Here is a 21,313-nt window from a genome sequence, read left to right as displayed (position 1 = left end):
TATCATATTGAGGCTCATTTAGCTGCATGGCCGATCTTGGTCTCCGCTTTACTCTATTGATCAGATAGATCTTGTGGCGCACGCATCTTGCTGCAAGTCAAGTTCGTGACCTGTGCGCGACTTGCACATGACATCGTGCGCTTCAACCTCGTATAATTTTTAATCCCAAGCCCTTACGCATTAAGCGAGATTTGAAATAGGCATGGTCCCAAATAAGAAGATCTCTTCTTGGAGCGGAAGCTGGGAACGAAAACCTGGGGCGGCTTTTTGGCACGCAGATGCCTTTCTGTCCGACTCACTACCATGTGAGGTGGTACTTCGCGCAAAAAAAAAAAAAAAAAAAAAAAAAAAAAAAAAAAAAAAAGCTATCAATATGTGAAGAGCGCACGATAACTATTGACGAGAATGGTTGAATTGAACAGGCTAAACGATCTTAGAACGCCTCAGTCGTAGGTGGCCGCTTTATCAGGGACAAGTGCATCCAAGGCCTATTCGGAAGTCTTTACCGGACAACCTCCTAATTCGGCACTTCCCAGGGTTCAAGTTGAGCTTCTCACAACCAAGAATCAGTCACGTGGGCTATAGTTACATTCCCATTGAGAGATGCTCCAGATGCAAACGAGTTAGTAGTGCTCTAATGCGGGACATCAGCTAGGTAGGTACCTTAGGTAGATGGATGGTTAATCATTATGGTAAGGCGACAGGTCGCGACTGTTATCTAGGTTTGCGCGAATGTGATACATAGTATCTTTTCCCCGGAAAATATCGACACGGGTGATTGAGCGGTCTAGCATTTCCCAATGTACATCATTACGGAAATACACTGAGAGAACTCGATAACGACGGGACTTAAGAGAAAGAGAACGAAGTTTAGAAAAAAGAAGTTAAGAAAACTTTTGAATTGCCAGTCCACTCCACTCCGATCCGATGGTATTATGTATGTACAGAACAACAGAATACAAACAGCCTTTTGCTTTTGTTTTTTTAATCGTCATCTCGTCTCCGCTTGAATCGCGCGCCCTTGGGCTGACTACCATAGGCTCTTCGTCCCTGCACCTTCTTGTCTCGGCTCATGCTGGCTCCTAGCGTGATATCGACACGCGGGGGCGTCGTGAAACCGAAGCTCTTGGCGACCTTCTTCAGATCAAGCTTGTTGATGTCGAAGACGGATCGGAGCGAGTGAGAAGCGTAGGCGTGAAGGTATGATCGGTATCCTTCCTTCGCGGACTATCATACATTGTTAGTTGGTGAATCTGTAAATAATGTTCGAGGGTGAGGGAATGATCTTACCTGGTTCAGATAGTAGTTCTGTCCGATCAGCTTCTCTAGCTGGGACTGGATGTTGACAATGTGTTTGGCGGGGAACTCGAACTCCACGACGGGGACACGAGCTTCCTTCAGATGGGTGAGGAACCCAACTTCGGACGGCTGCAGGAACATCAGACTGCGGCCGACCTTGCCAGTAGTACCACGAGCGGTACGTCCGACACGGTGAATGTAGTCTCTGGGCTATTGTGGCTTTCGTTAGTATTGACTTGATTGAAGATTTCTTCATCCAGACTTACATCGTCGGGAGGGTCCAGCTGCACGATATAGTCGACTGCTGGGATATCCAAACCTCTGGCAGCGACATCTGTGCAGATCAGAGTTCCCTTCTCGGCGTTACAGAACTCAAAGAATGTGTTTGTACGCTTCTGCTGCTTTTGCTTTCCATGGAGTGCTAGGACGGGAAGATCGATCTGGCCGCATTGTCAGTGTCAGATCAATTGGCATACATCCCTGGTGTACTTACGTAGTTTAATAGCTCTGAGTAGTACTTGACGGAGTTACAGCTGGAAAAGAAGACGATGATCTTCTTCTTTTGGTTCTTCTTCAGCAGGGCGAATAGGAGCAGGAAGCGCTTGTCGGCTTCACAGATGATATAGCCTTGTTCGACCCCGTCCACCGTGCTGTGCTCCTTTCTGTGGTCGACATTGATGTACAGCGGCCCGGGTTTGAGCGATATCCGCGCCAAGTCCTCGACCTTGGTTGTCTGTGTTGCGGAGAACAGCATCGTTTGTCTGTTGTCCTTGGGGAGGATAGAGATGATCTGTCGAAGTTCATCCTCGAAACCGACCTCCAGAATCCTATTTACGACCATTAGACCTATTTGCCAACTATAACCTCAAGTGGGACTTACCGGTCAGCTTCATCGATGACCAGAGACTTCAAGTTCTTGAAAACGAAGCCTTCAGTCGATCGAAGGTGGTCCAGCAGACGTCCGGGAGTGGCGATCAAAAGATTCACACCCTTGGCGAGCTTCTCCGCTTCCGCTCTTCTGTTTGCACCTCCAATGACGACTCCGTAAGTCTGAGAGTGATGATGGGCCATGAGCTCACGAGCGACTCCGAAGATCTGCAGGGCAAGTTCTCGAGTGGGGGTGATGATGAGAGCTCCAGTACCTGACGTCCAAAGTCAGAATTCATATCCTAACAATTTTTGAACGAAACACAACATACCATTCCTAGGCTTGAACTTCAACGCTCGCAAGAGCTCCACAGCGGGAATCAAGAAAGCCAGTGTCTTTCCCGATCCAGTCTTCGCAGCTCCCAGAATATCGCGACCAGCCAACGATGGCGGAATTGCCCGCTGCTGGATCTCCGTCATCTTCGTAAAACCCATATCCTCAATCGCCTTCATGGTCGGCTCTGACAATTGCAAATCGCTAAAGTTCTGGGGCACGGAATCTTCCGTGGGCAGCGACACTCCGTTCGCAGATGGCAGAGCAGCCATTTCTTTCCCTTCGGTCTCTCCATTGTCCTCCTGTTCCTGCACGGATCCAGTCTCCTGAGGCTTCTCAGAATTGGCCTCTTCGTCATCGGAGGGAGACGCGCGATCGATCTTCTGCTTCTTGCTTGTTTTCTCCTCGGCCTGCTCAGGCTGTTCTTCCGCCTCGACGTTTTGCGATTCAGCAGCGCGTTTCACATCCTGAGTCGTGCTCTTGTGCTTTCTCTTTCGCTTCTTCGCTTGCTCTTGAGCGGTCTGGATCTTGTCGTTCGACATTTTGGCTGTTGTGGGAAAAATTTCCTTTTTTTTTCCCTCTTGTGATCCTGATAGCGGACGATAAGAGAAGCGTCCCAGAAAAATTTCCAGGGCGGCCCTTGGGGTCACGTGAGCGCGGCAAAAGTTGTCTAGCGGGATCTCGATCACGGAGATACGTTTAAGTACTTACTTAGGTCCCAGCGCGGTGGAAGCTTTTTTTTTTTTACTATGAAACAAGTTACCAATAATCCGTCAACTACTGCTCTCAATGGGGAACTTATCGAGTATTCCTTTGCTTGATTTATCCAGCTCGAGGGGAAGGAGAAATTATACGTAAAATGCTACGTCGTCTTATGTATGTATGTAGATCATAACTAATGCTACGGCTGTTATCTAGTTTCTCTCTAGAATTCGCGTAGATAACCGTTGATATTTTAGAAGTAAAAAGGATAAACTAGGGGAATGTATGCAGTTCAGATATCTACCACAAACAAAGGAATTTACATGACTGAAGTGAGCTCGAAGTGAAAATCCCCCAAGAGAAAAGCTTACATACCATCCTCCTCGTCTCCCAATAAGGCGGCATAGTCGTCCGCAGATGCGAAGGTCGGCAGGTGCTTGAGCTTGCGCCTCTTCTTCCGACCAGACTTGTCTTTGGTATCTTCTGGTTCCGCAGACGGAATCTCAACACCACCCATCTCCATGTCCGAAGGTAGGTCTTCGTCACTGTCACGGAACGCTTCGTCGTCAGAGACATCCATGTCGAAAACATCATCGTCGTCAGCCTCATCGTCGGATGGCTGTTTCTCTGCCGCCTTCTTGCCCTTCGTGGGCTTCGTAGGCTTCGCTTCCTCTTCCTCTTCCTCAGCCTCGTCACTCTCGTCATTGAAAATGACCCCTTCGTCTCCCTCTTCATCCATGTCCTCGTCCTCATCGTAGTCGAACTCCTCGAGATCGGATGCGTCGTCGAGATCCGCATCATCGTCATCAATGCCTTCAAGATCAGGCTTGGAGTCCAGCATTGCCTGCCAAATCTCGGATTCGTTGTCACTGGCATCGACATCGGCCTCCTCATCCCGGTCAACCGGGTCCTTGGCTCCCTTCTTTCCTTTGCGAGTCTTGTCCTTGCCAATACGGTTGAAGTACTCGTGGAAGAAAACATCCTCTGCCGCGACATCCTCGGCCTTTTTGCGCCAGAATGCTTCTGAGTTGACAGGATCCATTTGTTTTCCTTTGCCGGCCACGCCACCAACGGTGACGAGGAGACCACTAGTGTCACCTCCGGCCAACGGTTGCATGATGGAAGAACCTTTAGTACCAGCATTGGCCTTCGGAGTACGGTAAACGAAACGGTCAAGGAAGTGCGTCAGTGTATGCAGTGTCATATCCGCTTTGCCCGACATAGGACTATGGTCAATGAGATGGGATGCATTGACAGAGACAGACGGATGGAAATGCGATAGGTAGGGAAGCTGTGCAAATAGACGTTAGTATTTTTCATTGGAGTCTCGCGGGGTATAACACGACGACTTACAAGTTCCCACAGACAACTCTTATCAGCGTTGCTGTGTTCAGGATCTCTTTTACGAGGATCATAGGCGTCATTTTGCTTCTTTGAGTCCCCGTCGGTTGTCGGGACTGTGGCCTCCTGATCATCTTCATCGGGTACATCCCGGAACACTTCCTCGTCATCATCGTCGTTCTCCTCAGGCTGATCCACCAGAGACTGGAGACCGGGGAATATCTTTTCCAGCTCGCGAATCAAGTAGAACACGCCCACGACGAACGATGGCTGGTGTAACCCAAGAATCTGAACAAGACGTTTCACGAATGCCTTCACGCGTTTCACGTTTAAGTCGTTCTTCAACGCCTTGAAGAGCAGGTTGAGATACAGAGACTGTTTTGACGACGTGGCAACTCTGGGATCAAGGAGAGACTCGTAAAGGGTCCGGTAGAAACGGTCACCAGATATTTGGTTCGAGTACGTGATCTGCTGAATGAGCATGAGAGCTTGGATGCTCGTGTTGAAGTTCGAGGAATGTGTGATGCGGAACAAGGTATCGATATGTTTGGTGATCCTAGAAACCTCGTTAGCAGGCGATCTTCAAAAGCTGTACGACAATATACACACCTGTCACTGTCAGACTGAGAGAAAGGATAAGCCCGATTGACACCGGTCAAAACCGCAGAGATAACCTTCTCCCGTAATTCATCCTCCGGATCCTGACCCTTAACCTTTGTGTTCTTCTGCTGTGACTTTTTACCGCCCTTTCCAAATTTGCCTCGCTTTTGGTCGGATTGGATCTTTTGCTCCTTCGTCGGCTTCAGGAGCGTGACAAAGAGCGAGAAGTAGATATCAAGTAACTGAAGAGCAACCTTCTCCTCTTTGGTACTCAAGACTGTCTGGTTGAGTGTGATCACGGCATAATACCGGGCGTGCTGGCTCTGGTGTGGCCGGAAAAGCAGTTCTGACTCAATAGAAGAGATGATGGTCGGTTTCATCAGAGGATGGGCTTGCTCAAGTTGAAGGAGCAAGTAGGAAGCTCTCGAGGCAATCTTTTTGCTAGGATCACCGAGTTTGTTAACAAGAAGCCTCAGGAGGTTGGACTCTTGCTCTGGCTTTTCCTTCAGCAATTCGTAGACGTAGCTCACAGCTCTGGAGCGGGAGAACTCGATCTCGTCATTACACCATACTTCAAGAATCTTCAGGACTTCGAAGTACTGCTCCTTAACATAATCTTCGTATGCCCAAACGATGAGGTGGATGGGCTGAAGACCTCCAGGGAGGGGGTCTCTCTCGCTCCATCTGCTACCAGCACCGCCTTGGAACGCTGCCACAAGGGACGGCTGATTCGCGAAAGCCTTCAATCTACGATCACTGGGAAGTAGTGTTCCCTGCGCAAACATATCCTTTAGAGATCGGAGAACTTCGACCGCCTGGGCACGACTCCGCTTTTTCCCGAGCCCTATCAAGTTTTCCAACGCCTTCGTATTATGCAATGGAGACTCCTGGACAGCCAGCGTCAAAGCTGAAATCTTGTCGCTGAGGGTTCCCGAAGTCATAATTGTCGAGTAGAACTTGTGGGAGGATGATGACAGCGATTGCTGTGCTTCCGCATACATCTTGTTCTCTTTCTCCAGCAACGACTTGGCATGTTGGTGAATGCGGTCGACAAGATGCCGGGGGAGAGCAGTGACATTCTTTGCGGATGTAGAGAGAGGAGGGAGGGAGGTCGAGTACCAGTCAGACTTTGGTGGAACAGTCTGTCAAAGAGTTAGCTGGGTCCTAGCCCAAAAGATCTGTTCCCGATACACGTACCAGCTTAGAATAAGCCTTGGGAAGCACTTCCGTTTCATTCTTCGTAGGGTTTTTGGCGGTAGATTCTTTCTTGAAAGCTTCTTTTTCGGCTTTAGAGGGTGCCGGTGGGGAGACATCTTCTGGGATGTCTTCCTCAACGTCGGAGACCTCTTGACTTTGGTCGCTAGCCTCCTCGTCATCTTCTCCTTGAGAGTCGTCTTCCTCCTGTTCTTCATCCTGTTCGATATCTTTCGGGACAATATGACCTGCACCTTCAAGCATCTTGGATAGTTCCTTGCGCAGCGCATCTTCGCTGTTTCCATCCTTTGATTTAGCGGAAGCGATGTTCTGGCCCTCAACTTCAGAGTCAGAGTCCACCCCGGCAATCAGATCGAAGTCTTCCTTGCTTCCACCGAGAGCCAAAATTTCTTGTCGCAGCGCATCATTTGCCTCGTCCTTCTTCTTCTTCCCCGCCTCTTTCTCTTCTCTCGATATCACATCGCCGTTGCGATCCCGCTTTTTGCCTTTGTTGGAATCTTGTTTGGCTGGATTCTTCCGTTCGTCCTTTTTATCCTTTCGATCCTTTTTACCCTTCTTTCCCTCATTGACTGAATCATCCTTGGACTTTTTGTGGTCCTTCTTCGGTGTGCCATTCCCGTCTTTCAGCCTTTGCTCGATTCTTTTGGTCAAGTTCGCCAATGCGGATTCGTCCAAATTCGGGAGAGAATCCTCGGCAGGAGCAGATTCTTGAATAGCTGCCGCGCCATTAGAGAGACTTGTCTCTCCACCTGTAGACCGTCTGCCCTTATTTTTCGCCATGGCGACTGTCTTGTCGAGACGAAAATCCGTGGATTTTTCTGCCGCTTCAAAACCAAAATTATCTTTTTGGCGGTTCGAGGCCGCCGGAGAATAGTTTCGCGACCGCCGATATCTAGACGCTCGGGCCAGAACGGCAACCCGCAAAGCGCGAACGTTGCGGCAGAAAGCGCGGAGATCTAAAGAGCTGCGATATGTCCAGTCCATTCGTCCTTGTATAATTATAGTCCATCTTTACAATTCGGTTTAATGAATTCTACTGCGTGTTTCTATCATCTCAGCAAATTCAATCGTCTATGATTGTCCGGCTCCGTCCAGCCCCGAGCTTCATCTCGGGTGTAAATCGGCCTTTTGTTCTTCGAAATCGGTACCTTAGTATCAAAAGATGCGGATATCATGTATGCAATCTACAGATCCCAAAGATATTAATTGATATTAATCATCAAGTAGTCTGATGCACGGACTCGAACATCGAGTTTTTGGATCCCTACAGGCGGGATATCCAAAAAGGCTGCTGAAGGAGAAAGAGGTATTGTCAATGATATAAGCCCTGTTGCAGGTTGGATTAGCTGACAATCAAGCAGAGGATGCGAATGACCTTTTAATACGAGGTGGATTCCTCCGACAGGTATGCGCGGTTCTATGATTGATCTCTTGCCTCCGGTTAAGTGTTATCTAGGCGTATTCGGGCGTCTTTCACATGCTGCCTCTTGGGTTGCGGGTGCAGGAAAAATTAGAGCGGCTCATAGACAAACATATGCGCTCAGTTGGTATGTTGCACTATAAGTTTCCTGGTCCTTCTCTAACGACTCACAGGCGCATCTAAGGTTTCATTGTCATCAATTTCCTCCCAGGAATTATGGGAGCGATCAGGCAGATTAAAGGAAGGCTCTGAGGTGAGCTTGCCGATGCATCTAGATACTTGAGCAGGTTCTGATGTTGAGTTAGGTTTTCCGCTTCAATGATCGCAAAGAATCGCGATTTCTTCTAGCTCCTACTCATGAGGAAGAGATTACTACACTGGTAGCCAGTCTAGTCAAGTCCTATAAAGACCTGCCGCTTCGAGTTTACCAAATATGTGAGTTGTATTAGATTGTCATCTGACAGAATCTAATTTATATGCATATAGCGAGAAAATACAGAGATGAACCAAGGCCAAGACAAGGACTGCTACGTGGTCGAGAGTTCATCATGAAAGACCTGTACACTTTTGACTACAACAACGAGGAAGCACTGAAGACATACAAGTCGGTGAAAGAGGCTTACGTCCGGCTGTTCAACGAGTTGAAGATCCCGTATCTTGTTGCCGCGGCGGATTCTGGCAACATGGGTGGGAACCTCAGTCATGAATTCCACTTCCCGAGCTCAAAAGGGGAGGATACTGTCATTAGCTGTTCAAGTTGTGACCATGTTTACAATGAAGAGCTATCGGACGGACGAGCGTATGGGTCCACGAAGGGCTCAGAAAGCGAACAGGCACATGATACGCTCGAGATAAGCGACCAAGCTCCGGAAGCAATCTCGACAGGCCTATGGATGGCGATCTCTAAAGACAAGAGAACTCTTGTGAGAGGATGGTACCCGAAGTTCTTGCTGCAGGAGGGGGCTGCAGAGCCAGCAGAGAGGCATGTCAACTCCCATGCTGTTAAATCCATCACGGACGCAGCTGGAGTCGATCTTGATCTCAGTGTCGAGAATCCCCTGGAGCAATGGGCCGCGGAACTCAAACGTAACCCAAGCCCTGCCTCATCCAGCAGTCAACCGCTTAAGGTTCTTGATCTCTACGACTCGCATGTTAGGATCTATAAGCGGCCTCCTTTGAGCGATCTGCTCCACGAAATTGACGTCGACACCGACATTGAATATGCGCTGCTAAGCCGCTTCCCCGGAACTGAGGACGGCCTCCAACTTGTTAAGGCTCATGAAGGAGACAAGTGTCCACGGTGCGAAAAGGGCACTCTGAAGCCACAGAGTGCAGTCGAACTGGGCCATACTTTCCACCTCGGGACACGATACAGCGACGTGTTGCAAGCCGTCGTAACTGTTGATTCGGCCCTTATTAGTGAACCAAGCAAGTCACTTCAATCAGCGTCGAAGACCCAGACAGTTCCCATGCAGATGGGCTGCCATGGTATCGGTGTCTCTCGCATGATATCAGCTGTTGCTGACATGCTCGCTGACTCGAAAGGCTTGAACTGGCCGAGAGCAATGGCACCTTATGAGGTTGTTATTGTTCCAGCAAAAGGCCTGGAAGCGGACGCAGAAAATGTATATGACACGCTCACGTCCAGTGGAGGTCCTGCGATCGACGCCATCCTCGATGACCGTGATAAACAGATTGGCTGGAAACTCGGTGACGCCGACCTGATCGGCTATCCTGTGATTGTGGTCGTTGGCAAGGGATGGAAAAAGCAGCAAACACTGGAAGTGCAATGCCGTCGCCTGGACGGCCTACGAGAAGAAGTAACTCTGGACCGTCTCCCGCAGTTCATCAGGTCTTTACTCGACCGACTTTGATCGCGGGAGTCCTCGGAGCTGAATTCCTGCCCTCAGCGGACGGATCATGGCTGTTGTTGTATGCTCATAACAGCACCTGCACATGCGGATCCCAAAATGTGTACTATTAATTCATGTACTTTAGTAGATCCCGAGATAAATACTCAAATCCCTTTCTCAATATACTCCATTAGAAAGACCCTACTTTTTCTTTATGACAGTGCGTGTGTATTATTGCGATATCTTGGCGTTGACGCAGCGATTGCGTTACAGCCACTATTTCCACGTCCCGGCGCGCATCTTTCGACAGCACCCAGAAAAGCATCCCAAAGGCTCAAGTTACCGGGGAAGGTCGAATTGAGCTTCTCTCAGCGACCTCCAATCTCCCCTTTCAATACTTAGGGAGCTTGACTTTTCCCTGAGCGCCAGCTCCAATTGACGTCTATACTTTTTGCATCTCTTCCATACAGTGCGAAAAAAACAACAACACAGAAAGAAATGGCACCACCGTCAAACCCCGCGTCAGGCGGTGCCCCTCCAGGCGCAGGTATGCGAGCGAAACCATTAAGTCTCTTTCTTAACCAAACCAAATTTCTACTCTTTGAGCTGGCTTGAAAAGCATTATCCCCCTACTTCTCAAGAAAAGCCGCATAGAAAAAGAACAAGTGAAGAGGAGAGAAAGAGAGAAAGAAACAGTTAACTAATCCGACACTCCTCTTATCGTAGTCGACATAACAACCCTCTCCCTCCCACAGCTCCGCGCCCTCCAGACCCGTCTATCCTCCGAGCTCGAGCATCTGACAAACTCGCATGCGAAGCTGCGCGCGGCGCAGTCCAAGTTCCGTGATTGTGTTCGCTCGATTACCGATGGTGTGGAGAAGAAGAGTGGTGCTGGGGGCGAGAGTCGGGATGATCTGCTCGTGCCCTTGACGAGTTCGTTGTACGTTAAGGGTAAATTGGCGGATCGGGAAAAGGTCCTTGTGGATGTGGGAACGGGATTTTATGTTGAGAAGGTAGGTTTGTCTGGTGTTGTGTTCTCTTGCTATGCTAGCAATGTGTGATTTGGGGAAGGGAAGGGCAAAGAAAACAAAGATACTAATGGTTATTTTTGACAAGACGACTGCGAAGGCGATCGAATTCTACAATAACAAAGCTAAGGAGTTGGAAACGAACTTGAAGGATCTGGAGAAGATTGTGCAGGGCAAGAGCGCGAATTTGAGGATAGTCGAAGATGGTACGTTGCTTTTACTAATCTCTCGCGGACATATATTTGTGTTTCTGGACGATTTTACGCATGTCGATGCTTTCCAGGAGGTTACCTGACATTGTTACTAGTTCTGAGGCAGAAAGTGATGAGTGGAGAGGCCGTTACAACTCCTGCGGCTGGCGTAGCTGCTGGATAAACATGGCCACTTCAAAGTTCTTGTCAGTATTATATGTGTGGAGAAAGGAGGGCCTTATTTAGAGAGCGCAGAAATGCTGGCATAACCGCTAAGTTCGGTATCATATTCGGTCATTGGGTCGGCAAACCGACATGGAAACGCTACGATAGCTCTATGCACTAGACGGACTTTCGACCTTTCAATATTTTCGATCTCTGATTTGATTTTGTCACAATGGCAGCAACAACACGCGCCATGTATGGTCGCATGATACAGAAAATGGAAAAAATATTATGGTCCATTCTTGGTCGCGTAGGCATATGAGTCAACCGCAATAATATCCACTCCGTGGGAGGGAATTGGTGCGACCACGTAAGTCCTTTCCAAACATCCGTTTCATCGCATCAGCCTTGATAAGTATCTCCCTTAGAAAGCACCGTAGCACCAGATAGTACCGCAGCGGCAGCTGAGATTGGGTTTCTCGTTTTGTTGTCTGGCACTTGGAAAGATCTTGTAGGAGTAAAGAAATATTGTGAACGCATAGGTTCGTAAAGTGTTCAGGTGGAATCCTCTCTAGAACAAGGTCCCAAGCTCTGCCACAAGAACTTTGTTTGATTCCTTTGATTCTGAGACCGGCGAAGAGCGGCCAGAAGACACATCGCCGACAGTTTCGGCCTTCAGCGGGGAAGACTGTCTGTTTGGACGAGTCCTCTGATCGATAGTCTCTGTCGCCATTTTCGCCAAGGCCTCAGGCCTCCTTGGGCCCAACAGTTCAGCAACGTCTTTGACCAAATTCACGAATTCCCAGAATCCGGAAGATGTGTCGGTAGGGTTTGTTTTCGCCTTCGGTGGAAAGAAGGTCTTGAGATTGGGACTCCAGCTCGCTGAATGGCCCACGCCCATGTTGGCATGCTCACCAAGCAAATTGTCCCAATCAAGCCCAAAGATAGATGCACCCCAGGTCGTGAATGGAGCATTCAAAATAGGACCGGGGTTAGAGATTTGTACCTGCCCCTGTGAAAATTGAATCCCCGTCCTTCTATACTCATCGTAACGTGCAATTTCAAGTATGTAGTTTGTACCTTTGAGACGGTAACGTAAAGCGGTCTTCTCAACAAACCTGGATACGGGAGCAGTCGGTGGAAAGGTAACTCTTCTCTTTGGTGGAGCAGTAATTCCACTACTGGTGGCATCGAATTCGAACCCAATTGCATGAGAAAAGTCTTTCAAGGCCGCTCCTATGTTGGCAGGCTCGTGGAATTGGAGAGCCTTGATCTCTAGCTGCCAGTCCGCTCTGGAAGTTATTAGTTCGTGGACTCTGGAATCCGGCGGGAATACAGTTCAATATGTACCTTCCAAATTCAATCATAGCGGCCTGGAGAGGTGGCCTTTCATTTCCGTGTTGATTATTGCCCTGAACTTTGACCCAACGACGCTGAGCGACCTCATACTCTTCGGCACCGGGGTGTCTTTCGAATTCCGCTTCCAGGCGTAGGAGAGCACTGTCCGAACCCACAAACTCGAAGTTCACAGAATACGATGGCTCGGGCTTTTCTAGGGAACGAGAGGTTGTCTCGAAAGGCTCTAGGAGGTAGGAAGCTTTGAAACATCTACCAAGAAGCTCTGCTTGATTAATCTCAAGACTAAACACGTATAAGATCAGCATGAAGCCTTCCGATTCAAAAAGATATGCCGTACCCGGGAAGTAGACGCCCTTTGGTCTGATCATGTAACAGCATCTCGCGAAATTCTTCAAAACTGTACGAAGCTTTCAAGTCTTTAGAAAGCCGATACTCGTCAAGGATAAATGCCCCTATATTCACTCGCATCCGTAGGTGACCTCGAAAGAATGGGAGAGCTCTCATTGCCCGTTCTGTCGTGTTGAGTAAGCGAACATCATTCCTAGAGCGCATTAGAGCAGCGCGATCAAGCCACTGCGTGATTTCGAAAGCCGTCATAATACCACCGTCAAGGAAAGGCCTCGCCAGGGTATGACTCTGCTTGACGATAATACCTCGCTGCGCATAGATTAATTCAGGTGGTTCCACGAGGTACACCTTTGATCTTATGTTAGCAGAAGCCATCAACTCGCTCCACTTGGTACGGATACGACGAATGGCTTCTCGTATGGTGCCATGATTATGGGCGAGAACGCAAATGTAATCAGGTAGACCGTCAGGGACATAGATATGACAATCGAACTCTTCACGGATCGGATCCAGACCTTGGAGCTCAGGGCCGAGATATTCTTTGAAAGGAAGCTCCTCAGTTGGCCAAAGAAACAGCAACTGCAAGAAGGGGAAAGTGAAGTTAGCTCCCGATGGAAACATTGAAATAGCCTGCCCTACCTTCTCCGCAAAACGGACAGTAGCTTCGGGAGCTTTTCTCAACTGCTGTAAGACGACGTCTTGCTGCTCGTCACGGAAAATGTCAATTTCTTTCTTGAGAGAGTATGCATTGATCTTGGCCCATAATGGCTTCTTGCTCTGTAAGGAAGTGCATTTGTTGACGAGTTGTTGCAATAGCTTCTGAGCAGCTAGGACTTGGCTGGAATCACCCCAGAGAAGAATAACCTGCCCAAGTCAGCTTAGGTATTGGAAAATATACGTCCAGATTAACTTACGTTGTCTGTATAGGCTGGAGGCTTTACATGGGTGCCCGTCTTTTGGGAAATATCGTCAAACACTTCGAATCTACCCTTGTTTGCGGAACGTCCGCCAGTCACTGTACCACGAGCGACACCGAAGAATCTTGTATATCGTCAGGGCTTGTCAAGGAAACAGGAAAAGGTCTCCTTACTCATGTTTGAATGTACCAAAAGGAGCGGGTAACTGAAAAACACCTGTTCCCCAGTTCGTAAGCTCGCTCGATAGATTGTTTTGAGTGTCACTAACCGTCGGGTCTCAACCCTGCTCTCCAATTTGCTTTTGCAGGCGAATCTCTGGGGAAATTGTTCGAACCGGGAACAAAAGCTGCTCGGTTTCCATGGCCGCGTGGGAATGAACGGATATTCCCACGTCCTGTTAGACCGCTAGGAGTTCCTGGGAAACGCCTGTCACGACTATGACCTACAGGCTTAGGAGGAGATCCCCCACGTATTGGAAAGCCATTTTGCGTTCGTGCTCTACCGCGGAAGCTATTCCCTGGTCCTCGAGAGGGTTGCAAAGGAGGAGCTGGAGCTGGGGCTGGCTTTGCCACTATGTCGTTGGAGACGTTATTTGCTCGCGCAGAGGGAACCTTTCCGTAGCCTGGCAGCTGCCATTCTGTACACAGTGTTAAAATCAGTATCAAAATAAAAGGGAATGTTTGGCTTACCTTGTGCACCGAAGGTTTCGTGGCTGATTCAACGTTAGCAGATCTCAGCAGATAATGACAATCACTCACTCAGCCATCTTTGCGCGATTCCTCGTGTTGAGCTTCTATTGATTAGAATCTCGAACTCCAGAGATGCAGCTCGTCGAGGAAATGGGACAGGTGTGGGAAAGGTAGAGCGTAGCCTTCTAGACGACGTCCCCCAGTCCCCTTGTGTGTGGGAAAGGCAAGAGTGGAAGGGAAGCTCTCAACTTTCGGGGTAATGGGCTGATGTGGGAGAGACCACCACCTAGGACTGAAAACTGGGGTAAAAAGGTGGGAGAGGGAAGTGAATGGACACTTGCGAGAGACAAATTTGCTGTGCAGCATATGTTGTCGCGGGTAACCGCAAGACTTCCTGCAACGTGAAGGAACAAGGGTCTTTCACTTTTCACTTCTCACGCCCCAGTGACTCAGCACTGCCTGTTTAACTACACTGAAAGGAGATATCCATGTATCTATGCCAATGAACCTTTGGCATCTATTGATTTGAATAGCAATATCCATAGGAAAATAGGAATTGTTAAGAGAATTGAATGGGACTCAAGCCTAAACTCCTGTGGACTAGTTTCAATTGAGTAGATGGTAAGAATAAGATCAATGGACTCAGATATATAAGTGAATTTGGAACTTCTCTCACTTAAGGGAATTATAAGACTGGAATGCGAACAATTCTGAGTACAAAATAGTAAAATGGTCAATATACCTAGGTAGTCAATACAACACACAACTAACAGGTATTATTGGTCCCACCCAAAGATCATCCCGATAGTGCTAACCGTAAATGTGATAATTAGCAGCGCAAACGCGTTGCGGAGATCCAAACGCGTCTTGTGAATTTTGGAGTTGGCCCATGCGTTTGTGTTCAAGTTACCACCAGATGTCCTCCGCAATACCGCCAACCTCACGGCTAGAGGAGCTACAGCCAATATGGACCCCCTCAACAGCAAACAAGCAGGTGGCAGACCGAATCGCAATGTTCGGGAACGAGGCCATGAATGGCTGACCAAGGGTGGTGTGGTCCACGACGACTCTGACGATGAATTGGGCTACGAAGACCACCCTTGGGAGTGGGTTTATGAACCTGAAGAAGAACAAGATGGTGACCAAGACGCTACGGATTCAGTCCAGCATGATGCAGATAGCCAGCCACGTCGAAGGCGATCCTCACGGCCAGCTACAAGAAAGGCGCGCAAGATCATCGCAGCCCGGATGGGTTCTTTCGAATGCAAGCTGGGTCAAGTCATCCTGCTGAAATCGCCTGAGGCTGGAAAGGACTGGGTCGGCATTATATCTGAATTCTTGGAAGATGAAAGTGAGGATACTGGGGAACCAGTCAAGTCGGTCAACGTCATGTGGTTTGCCTCCCCGGACGAATTCCTTTCCACGAGGAATAAGAAGCGCGCAGATGCATTGCCCAACGAGCAATACCTCACGGCCGATTTCAACGTGAACCCTTTGACCTCTATCAACGGGAAGGCTACTGTTATGTCCAAAGATGCCTTTTATGCCAAGTATCCGAACGGTGCGCCGCCGAAGGGGAAGGAGGCGCTGGCGGAGTACAACCGGTCCATAATTTGCAGAAGGGGTGTCAACCAGCTACAGGGTCGATATACCCAAGAGTTTGTCTGGGAAGACGTATACAAAGAAGATAGTGAGGCAGTATTCGAACTCATTGATATGGTCAAAGCTGGGTTGAAAGCAGCTAAGAAGCGCAAGGCTGCCGACGAAGATGTGAGTATACTGGTCGTTGAATGAAACCCAGGGGTTTGTTCTGACAGTCGTCCAGTATGTTGACAGGAAGGATAACGACGTCCCTCCGACTACACCAAGGAAACGACAGAAGATGACAGCTCTCAATGTGACACCTCAGTCGCAGCGGAAAAAGACCCTTACTACGCCTTCCAATAAGCGGCATGTTACAATTTTCCAAGTTACATCTATCCTAAGATAAGAACTGACGATTCCCTCTAGGATTGTTATAAAGAAACCCCTTGAGTTTACGCCCCTCGGTACCCGCATGCTCTCACCGACTCACTTCGCTTCCTCTCCATATGTTCAAGCACGTACCCTACTTCACGTCTCAAGTGTTCCGGCCTCTCTCCCATGCCGAAACGCTGAGTTCGAGACAGTCTACGCACACCTAAGCGCTGCCATTTCCGAGGGAACGGGAACGTGTATCTATATCTCAGGGACTCCGGGAACAGGGAAGACAGCGACAGTTCGTGAAGTTGTCGCACAGCTCAATGCTGCTGTGCTGGCGGAGGAGATGGACGATTTCATATTCGTCGAGATCAACGGCATGAAAGTCACGGACCCGCACCAGTCTTATTCATTGCTCTGGGAGGCTCTGAAAGGTGACCGAGTATCTCCCTCTCACGCCCTCGACCTCCTTGAACGAGAGTTCTCTCACCCTTCGCCTCGAAGAGTACCATGTGTGGTTCTCATGGACGAGCTTGATCAACTGGTCACAAAGAACCAATCAGTGATGTACAACTTTTTCAACTGGCCTGCTCTCCGCCATTCCCGTCTGATTGTTCTCGCCGTTGCGAACACCATGGATCTTCCGGAGCGGACGTTGAGCAACAAGATCTCAAGTCGTCTTGGTCTCACTAGAATTACGTTTCCCGGTTACAAACACACTGATCTTATGGAGATCATCGGATCACGACTGGCCAATGTCCCAGGAAACATTGTCGACCCGGATGCTATTCAGTTCGCCAGTCGCAAAGTCGCCGCAGTCAGCGGAGATGCCCGACGAGCGCTGGACATCTGCCGCAGAGCCGTAGAGATTGCGGAGCAAGCGAGTGAGGCTACAACTGCGAAGGCCGAAGGGGAAGACACTACAGATATGGACGATGTAGAATCGCTTCCACCAACACCATCAAAGACGCCCGCACGGCAGAACAAGGCTCTGTCGAAACGTCTCCAGAAATCACAAACCGAGTCTCCTCGGAAGAAGCCACAGCCCAACGCTATGCCTCGTGTCACGATAGCAACAATCAAACAAGCCATCAACGAAGCCACTTCCACTCCCCTTCAGCAATCCCTCCGAACTCTACCCTTGTCCGCCAAGCTCTTCCTCGCTGCGCTTCTTGCACGCGCACGACGCACTGGCATATCTGAGTCCACGCTCGGGGATGTCCTCGACGAAGCAAGACGCATCGCCGATGCAGCCGTCGCTGTCGCTGGCGCTGCTGGAACAAGCATCAAACAGTTCCTTCTTGGCGGGTCCACCGGTGCGCGTGTGAAAGCGATGGGATTCGCAGCCATGGAACTAATGGATTCGGGTGTCGTGGTGTTAGAGACCAGAATCGGTATGAAAGGTGCTCTAGGCACAGGACTCTTAGGCAGAGGTGACAGGAGTGGTAAGGTCAGACTACGCGTTGCTCCAGAAGATGTGAGAGCTGCATTTAGAGAAGATCCAGAGGCAAAAGGTCTGGGTTTGGGATTTGATCAGTGATAATCCCCTTTTCCCCTTTTCTATTTATCATGCCACCGGGTTATGAAGATGGCTATGGATGAAAATAAGCAGAGGCATCAAACCGGCGTTTTTTCTTGGAATGATACCCTCCCATAAGACTTTATTATCAGATAGATGGATCGATTCGAATCGCGCGAAATTGTATTATTATGGTTCAGATAGAACAATATAAAAAATTCAAGGAATGCAGCAGCGCATTGAGATATATTGATCAGGACACTAGAGTAGTAGTATGGTATAAAATATGTCTTTTCACCTTGTACGAACCAAGGTAAGGATATGTATGCATTTCCGTGTTCCCAGTTCGCGACAAATATAGAGCACCAGAACGCCTTCTAATACACCGGGCTTTCGCAGCTAAAAGAAAAAACAATGCCATACCGTAACGGCCCGTAGAATAACATAGCGATCAATAGAGACAAGCGGACTAATATTTCTGTCGGCCCAGAGTGGGCTTCCAGTCCAGTGGATGGGTTTCGGGGGTAGCTTCGTCATCTGGCTTCCAGATCTTGATGGTCTTGTCGGCCTCTCCGACGATTAATCGCAGACCAGTGCGATCAAAGGTAGAGGACATAATACCAGCCTCAGCATCCAATGAACCAGGTTGAGCAGTAGTATCGAGAGATTGGAAGCGATATCCTGTTTTCCAGTCCCAGAACGACATAGAGCCGTTATCACCACCGGAGAAGAGAACGTTGTCTTCGTTGACGGCCATAGTATTGATGACTGCGTTGTGGCCTTCGAAGTTCTGCATGAAGGCACCTTCGGGGCACTTCCACTGTTTGATGCTTCCTGTGCTGGCGCTAGCAAAGGTGAACTCCTTCGGATGTGTCACGATACTCCGCACGCCCTTCTTGTGGTGAGTTAGGACGCCCATAGACTTGCCTGCAGCAAGATCCCAGAGGCGAACAGTTGTATCGAGGGATCCAGTGATTATCTGGGGATCTGCTTCCTGGCACTTCACATCCGCCACGGTACCCTTGTGGCCGCTCAAGACGTGAATGTTGCTTCGAGTCCGCATATCCCAGACTCTGGCAACACCGTCACGACCACCAGTTACCAGAACGTCGAGCCTAGGATGAAGAGCCAAGGTGTACACCCCGCTCAGATGACCGTGATAATGACGGATGACCTTATTCGTCTCAAGATCCCAGCACTTCACCATTTTGTCCTCACCACATGAGAACAGATACGGATGCCGAGGAGAAACAGCCAGACCTCTGACTGTAGATATATGACCAGTGAGCGTAAGACGCAAGCTTCCCGTCGCCAAATTCCAAATTTTGATTGTCCGATCTCCGGCACCACTTGCAAACCATTCGTTGTTGGGTTCAACCGCTAAACATCGCACCCATCCAAGGTGTCCAGATATCACCCTCATCAGCTTCCAAGGAGCATGCCAGTCGGGTTTCTGCTGGCGGGTAGCAGATGGTCTCTGTATCAGACTTCTGGCCTGGTTCTCGCCAGCAGCACCTGCTGCGGCACCAGGAGCGCCCTTCACAAGTGCCATTGATGAACCGCCCGGGCCTGCTGCCGCCTGTGCTTGCGCTTGGGTTCTGGGACGCTTCGCCCGACCGGCCAGTGCCTTGGCCTGCTTCTCCGCGAGGGATGGTGGGAGCTCTTTCACATCCTCGTATTCTGCCTTTCGTCTATACGATAGCCCAATCGAACCATTTCCGTCCGTAGATGGCGTGGCTAGCAAGTAGTCGGAACCAAAAAGCTCGATGGTTCGTTTCGTCGATGCGCGGACCGCCTGGTCAGGAGGAAGAGGATTCGGTAGTACATCCATGGTCTGTATCAATTGCGCTGTGTTCTCCGTATATGATGGAGAATATGAATATTTCGACGGTGGTACGGAACAGGTTCGAGTGAGAAGACCCAGCTCCAGTCACAGCAAACGTGCAAAGGACAAAACAGAATCCTAGCACATCCAAGACAGAATGTGCAGAATCCTCGTGATTCGAGAGACAGACAGGTGCCTCACAGAAGGCAGAGGTTGAGGACGTGAAAAGGTGCTGAGCGGATAGTCTTCACGGTGTCGCGCAACTTTCGACTTTCAGAAGTTGGGAGCTCGGACCACCGATGCGCCTTCATCCTCGCCCGAAGCTCCCCCGCCACTCTCCTCCATAGATTCCGCTGTAGATCGAAGCAGCTATTCGCAATGGATCCAGATCACGCCGCTAAATTCGCTATACACGAGGCTTCTCGTGAAGGAAAGAGTATGCTCCACCTGATACATCGTGAGGAATTTATTTCTGACAGTCGCAGCCACCGTTGTTGAGTCACTTCTCAATGTAAGTGAACCACCTAAAGTTGCCCCGCATGCTCGAGGCTCATCGATCACAATAGAGCTCTCAAATCGCAAGGCATGCGTTGTGTGGTGTCGCTCTTACTTACGCTAGTTTCCCATAGGCAAATCCTAAGCTTGCTTCCTTAAAAGACGACGATGAACGACTCCCGATACACTGGGCCGTGGCCTATAACCGCTTACCCATCGTAGAGCTCCTTGTAGCTCAGAAGAACTTTGACCCTGATGTGACGGTCCGTAATACACGATATCTGCTCGCTATTCGTTCAATTTTTTTATAAGACGAATGCTCATGGTATTGGTGCAGGATGGTTCGGGATGGACACCTCTTATGATCGCAGCTAGTCTGAAAGATGCCGAAGGCGACCCGATCATTGAGTTGCTACTGCGCAAAGAAGCAGATGTGAATATGAAAAGTATCAATGGACAGGTCAGTTTTCTGCAAGACAAACGTTTGTCTTAACAAGTGAGACTGACGCATCTTGTCTACATACAGAACGCTCTTCACCTCGCTACATCGAAATCAAATCTTAGTACTGTGAAGACGCTCATAGCCCACAAATGCAGCGCAAGGGTAAAGGACAAGCGCGGGCAGCTACCACTACACAGAGCTGCCGCTGTTGGATCAATTCCCATACTCAAGATACTCCTGGAGGAGGGTAAGAGCCCGGTAAATGCAACGGATGTGGACGGTTTGACAGCTCTACACCATTCAATCGCAGAAGGACATGGTGATGCGGCAATCCTACTGCTTAAGGCCGGCGCAGAGCCCGATAAGAGAGACTCAAGTGGTGCTTTAGCCATTGACCTGGCCCCTGACACGAAGGTAAGGCTGGTTTGCTGCGGAATCTAGATATTCATGTTATGTCCTAGCTGACGCGGGGTGGTATCTAGGTACGCAAGTATATTTTGCAGACTGCCGAGAGGGAAGGTATAGACCTTCCATAGAAATACTTAGCTTGGGCAGATTTGGCAGAGTCCGCATATTTGCATGAGAATGGCGCAAAAAGGATTGGGAGGACTCTCGTTTAATACTAGCGGTAGGAAGGGCTCAAAATATTGACATAGGACCTAGAAGATACCCCAGTGTCCATACATAATTTCCATGACATGTTCGTAAAATTATGTATACAATGATATCAAGGACATCCATCACA

General features: G+C 49.2%; 8 protein-coding genes across 8 annotated transcripts; 4 read left to right on the top strand and 4 right to left on the bottom strand.

Moving 5' to 3' along the window:
- Positions 1–984: 984 nt before the first annotated feature.
- On the bottom strand, positions 985–3,151 carry C8Q69DRAFT_498473 (ATP-dependent RNA helicase has1; the record flags this gene model as incomplete). Its single annotated transcript, XM_028632300.1, has 6 exons — positions 2,499–3,151; positions 2,180–2,441; positions 1,793–2,126; positions 1,566–1,739; positions 1,291–1,509; positions 985–1,227 (listed from the first exon to the last, which is right to left on the bottom strand). Exons 1-6 carry the CDS (start codon positions 3,040–3,042, stop codon positions 985–987), a joined length of 1,776 nt encoding a protein of 591 aa, XP_028485322.1. The 5' UTR covers positions 3,043–3,151.
- A 256-nt stretch (positions 3,152–3,407) lies between these two features.
- Positions 3,408–7,205, bottom strand: C8Q69DRAFT_262734 (CCAAT-box-binding transcription factor). Its single transcript, XM_028626714.1, has 4 exons — positions 6,341–7,205; positions 5,153–6,285; positions 4,556–5,099; positions 3,408–4,493 (listed from the first exon to the last, which is right to left on the bottom strand). The coding sequence occupies exons 1-4, from the start codon at positions 7,136–7,138 to the stop codon at positions 3,570–3,572; spliced, it is 3,399 nt and encodes a 1,132-aa protein (XP_028485321.1). The 5' UTR covers positions 7,139–7,205; the 3' UTR covers positions 3,408–3,569.
- Positions 7,206–7,298: 93 nt separating this feature from the next.
- C8Q69DRAFT_466959 (prolyl-tRNA synthetase) lies at positions 7,299–9,820 on the top strand. Its single transcript, XM_028630593.1, has 7 exons — positions 7,299–7,533; positions 7,586–7,664; positions 7,720–7,763; positions 7,815–7,905; positions 7,952–8,031; positions 8,084–8,213; positions 8,265–9,820. The coding sequence occupies exons 1-7, from the start codon at positions 7,432–7,434 to the stop codon at positions 9,650–9,652; spliced, it is 1,914 nt and encodes a 637-aa protein (XP_028485320.1). The 5' UTR covers positions 7,299–7,431; the 3' UTR covers positions 9,653–9,820.
- A 74-nt stretch (positions 9,821–9,894) lies between these two features.
- On the top strand, positions 9,895–11,034 carry C8Q69DRAFT_527805 (putative prefoldin subunit 5; the record flags this gene model as incomplete). The annotated part of the gene is made up of 4 exons (XM_028633657.1): positions 9,895–10,178; positions 10,358–10,644; positions 10,748–10,865; positions 10,967–11,034. Exons 1-4 carry the CDS (start codon positions 10,130–10,132, stop codon positions 11,032–11,034), a joined length of 522 nt encoding a protein of 173 aa, XP_028485319.1. The 5' UTR covers positions 9,895–10,129.
- A 236-nt stretch (positions 11,035–11,270) lies between these two features.
- On the bottom strand, positions 11,271–14,631 carry C8Q69DRAFT_262721 (hypothetical protein). Its single transcript, XM_028626713.1, has 8 exons — positions 14,398–14,631; positions 14,329–14,351; positions 13,908–14,276; positions 13,813–13,855; positions 13,637–13,763; positions 12,712–13,586; positions 12,366–12,656; positions 11,271–12,307 (listed from the first exon to the last, which is right to left on the bottom strand). The coding sequence occupies exons 1-8, from the start codon at positions 14,403–14,405 to the stop codon at positions 11,587–11,589; spliced, it is 2,457 nt and encodes an 818-aa protein (XP_028485318.1). The 5' UTR covers positions 14,406–14,631; the 3' UTR covers positions 11,271–11,586.
- Positions 14,632–15,181: 550 nt separating this feature from the next.
- On the top strand, positions 15,182–18,032 carry C8Q69DRAFT_466950 (putative origin recognition complex subunit Orc1). The gene is made up of 3 exons (XM_028630592.1): positions 15,182–16,098; positions 16,154–16,278; positions 16,339–18,032. Exons 1-3 carry the CDS (start codon positions 15,295–15,297, stop codon positions 17,825–17,827), a joined length of 2,418 nt encoding a protein of 805 aa, XP_028485317.1. The 5' UTR covers positions 15,182–15,294; the 3' UTR covers positions 17,828–18,032.
- Positions 18,033–19,894, bottom strand: C8Q69DRAFT_466949 (pleiotropic regulator 1). The gene has a single exon (XM_028630591.1). It carries the CDS (start codon positions 19,635–19,637, stop codon positions 18,276–18,278), a length of 1,362 nt encoding a protein of 453 aa, XP_028485316.1. The 5' UTR covers positions 19,638–19,894; the 3' UTR covers positions 18,033–18,275.
- Positions 19,895–20,009: 115 nt separating this feature from the next.
- Positions 20,010–21,104, top strand: C8Q69DRAFT_486630 (putative proteasome regulatory particle subunit; the record flags this gene model as incomplete). Its single annotated transcript, XM_028631921.1, has 6 exons — positions 20,010–20,067; positions 20,117–20,142; positions 20,261–20,389; positions 20,464–20,586; positions 20,653–20,982; positions 21,051–21,104. The coding sequence occupies 6 exons, from the start codon at positions 20,010–20,012 to the stop codon at positions 21,102–21,104; spliced, it is 720 nt and encodes a 239-aa protein (XP_028485315.1).
- Positions 21,105–21,313: the final 209 nt, after the last annotated feature.

This window comes from Paecilomyces variotii (assembly GCF_004022145.1).
Source record: "Paecilomyces variotii strain CBS 101075 chromosome Unknown C8Q69scaffold_5, whole genome shotgun sequence".
Lineage (NCBI taxonomy): Eukaryota > Fungi > Ascomycota > Eurotiomycetes > Eurotiales > Thermoascaceae > Paecilomyces > Paecilomyces variotii.
Note: the sequence above shows the minus strand (reverse complement) of the source record. Positions and strands in the feature narration are given on the sequence as shown.

Excerpts from the sequence above, each read along its gene's own strand:
- C8Q69DRAFT_262734 (XM_028626714.1), bottom strand. The coding sequence starts at position 7,138 with ATGGCGAAAAATAAGGGCAGACGGTCTACAGGTGGAGAGACAAGTCTC. Across the intron at positions 6,286-6,340 it reads CCAAGGCTTATTCTAAGCTG|ACTGTTCCACCAAAGTCTGA; the intron begins GTACGTGTATCG and ends ACTCTTTGACAG. Across the intron at positions 5,100-5,152 it reads TCTCAGTCTGACAGTGACAG|GATCACCAAACATATCGATA; the intron begins GTGTGTATATTG and ends CGAGGTTTCTAG.
- C8Q69DRAFT_466959 (XM_028630593.1), top strand. The coding sequence starts at position 7,432 with ATGATTGTCCGGCTCCGTCCAGCCCCGAGCTTCATCTCGGGTGTAAAT. Across the intron at positions 7,906-7,951 it reads CAAACATATGCGCTCAGTTG|GCGCATCTAAGGTTTCATTG; the intron begins GTATGTTGCACT and ends AACGACTCACAG. Across the intron at positions 8,214-8,264 it reads GCTTCGAGTTTACCAAATAT|CGAGAAAATACAGAGATGAA; the intron begins GTGAGTTGTATT and ends ATATGCATATAG.
- C8Q69DRAFT_262721 (XM_028626713.1), bottom strand. Across the intron at positions 13,764-13,812 it reads TTTGGTACATTCAAACATGA|ATTCTTCGGTGTCGCTCGTG; the intron begins GTAAGGAGACCT and ends ACGATATACAAG. Across the intron at positions 12,308-12,365 it reads GCTATGATTGAATTTGGAAG|AGCGGACTGGCAGCTAGAGA; the intron begins GTACATATTGAA and ends AATAACTTCCAG.
- C8Q69DRAFT_466950 (XM_028630592.1), top strand. The coding sequence starts at position 15,295 with ATGGACCCCCTCAACAGCAAACAAGCAGGTGGCAGACCGAATCGCAAT. Across the intron at positions 16,099-16,153 it reads GCAAGGCTGCCGACGAAGAT|TATGTTGACAGGAAGGATAA; the intron begins GTGAGTATACTG and ends ACAGTCGTCCAG. Across the intron at positions 16,279-16,338 it reads ACTACGCCTTCCAATAAGCG|GATTGTTATAAAGAAACCCC; the intron begins GCATGTTACAAT and ends GATTCCCTCTAG.
- C8Q69DRAFT_466949 (XM_028630591.1), bottom strand. The coding sequence starts at position 19,637 with ATGGATGTACTACCGAATCCTCTTCCTCCTGACCAGGCGGTCCGCGCA.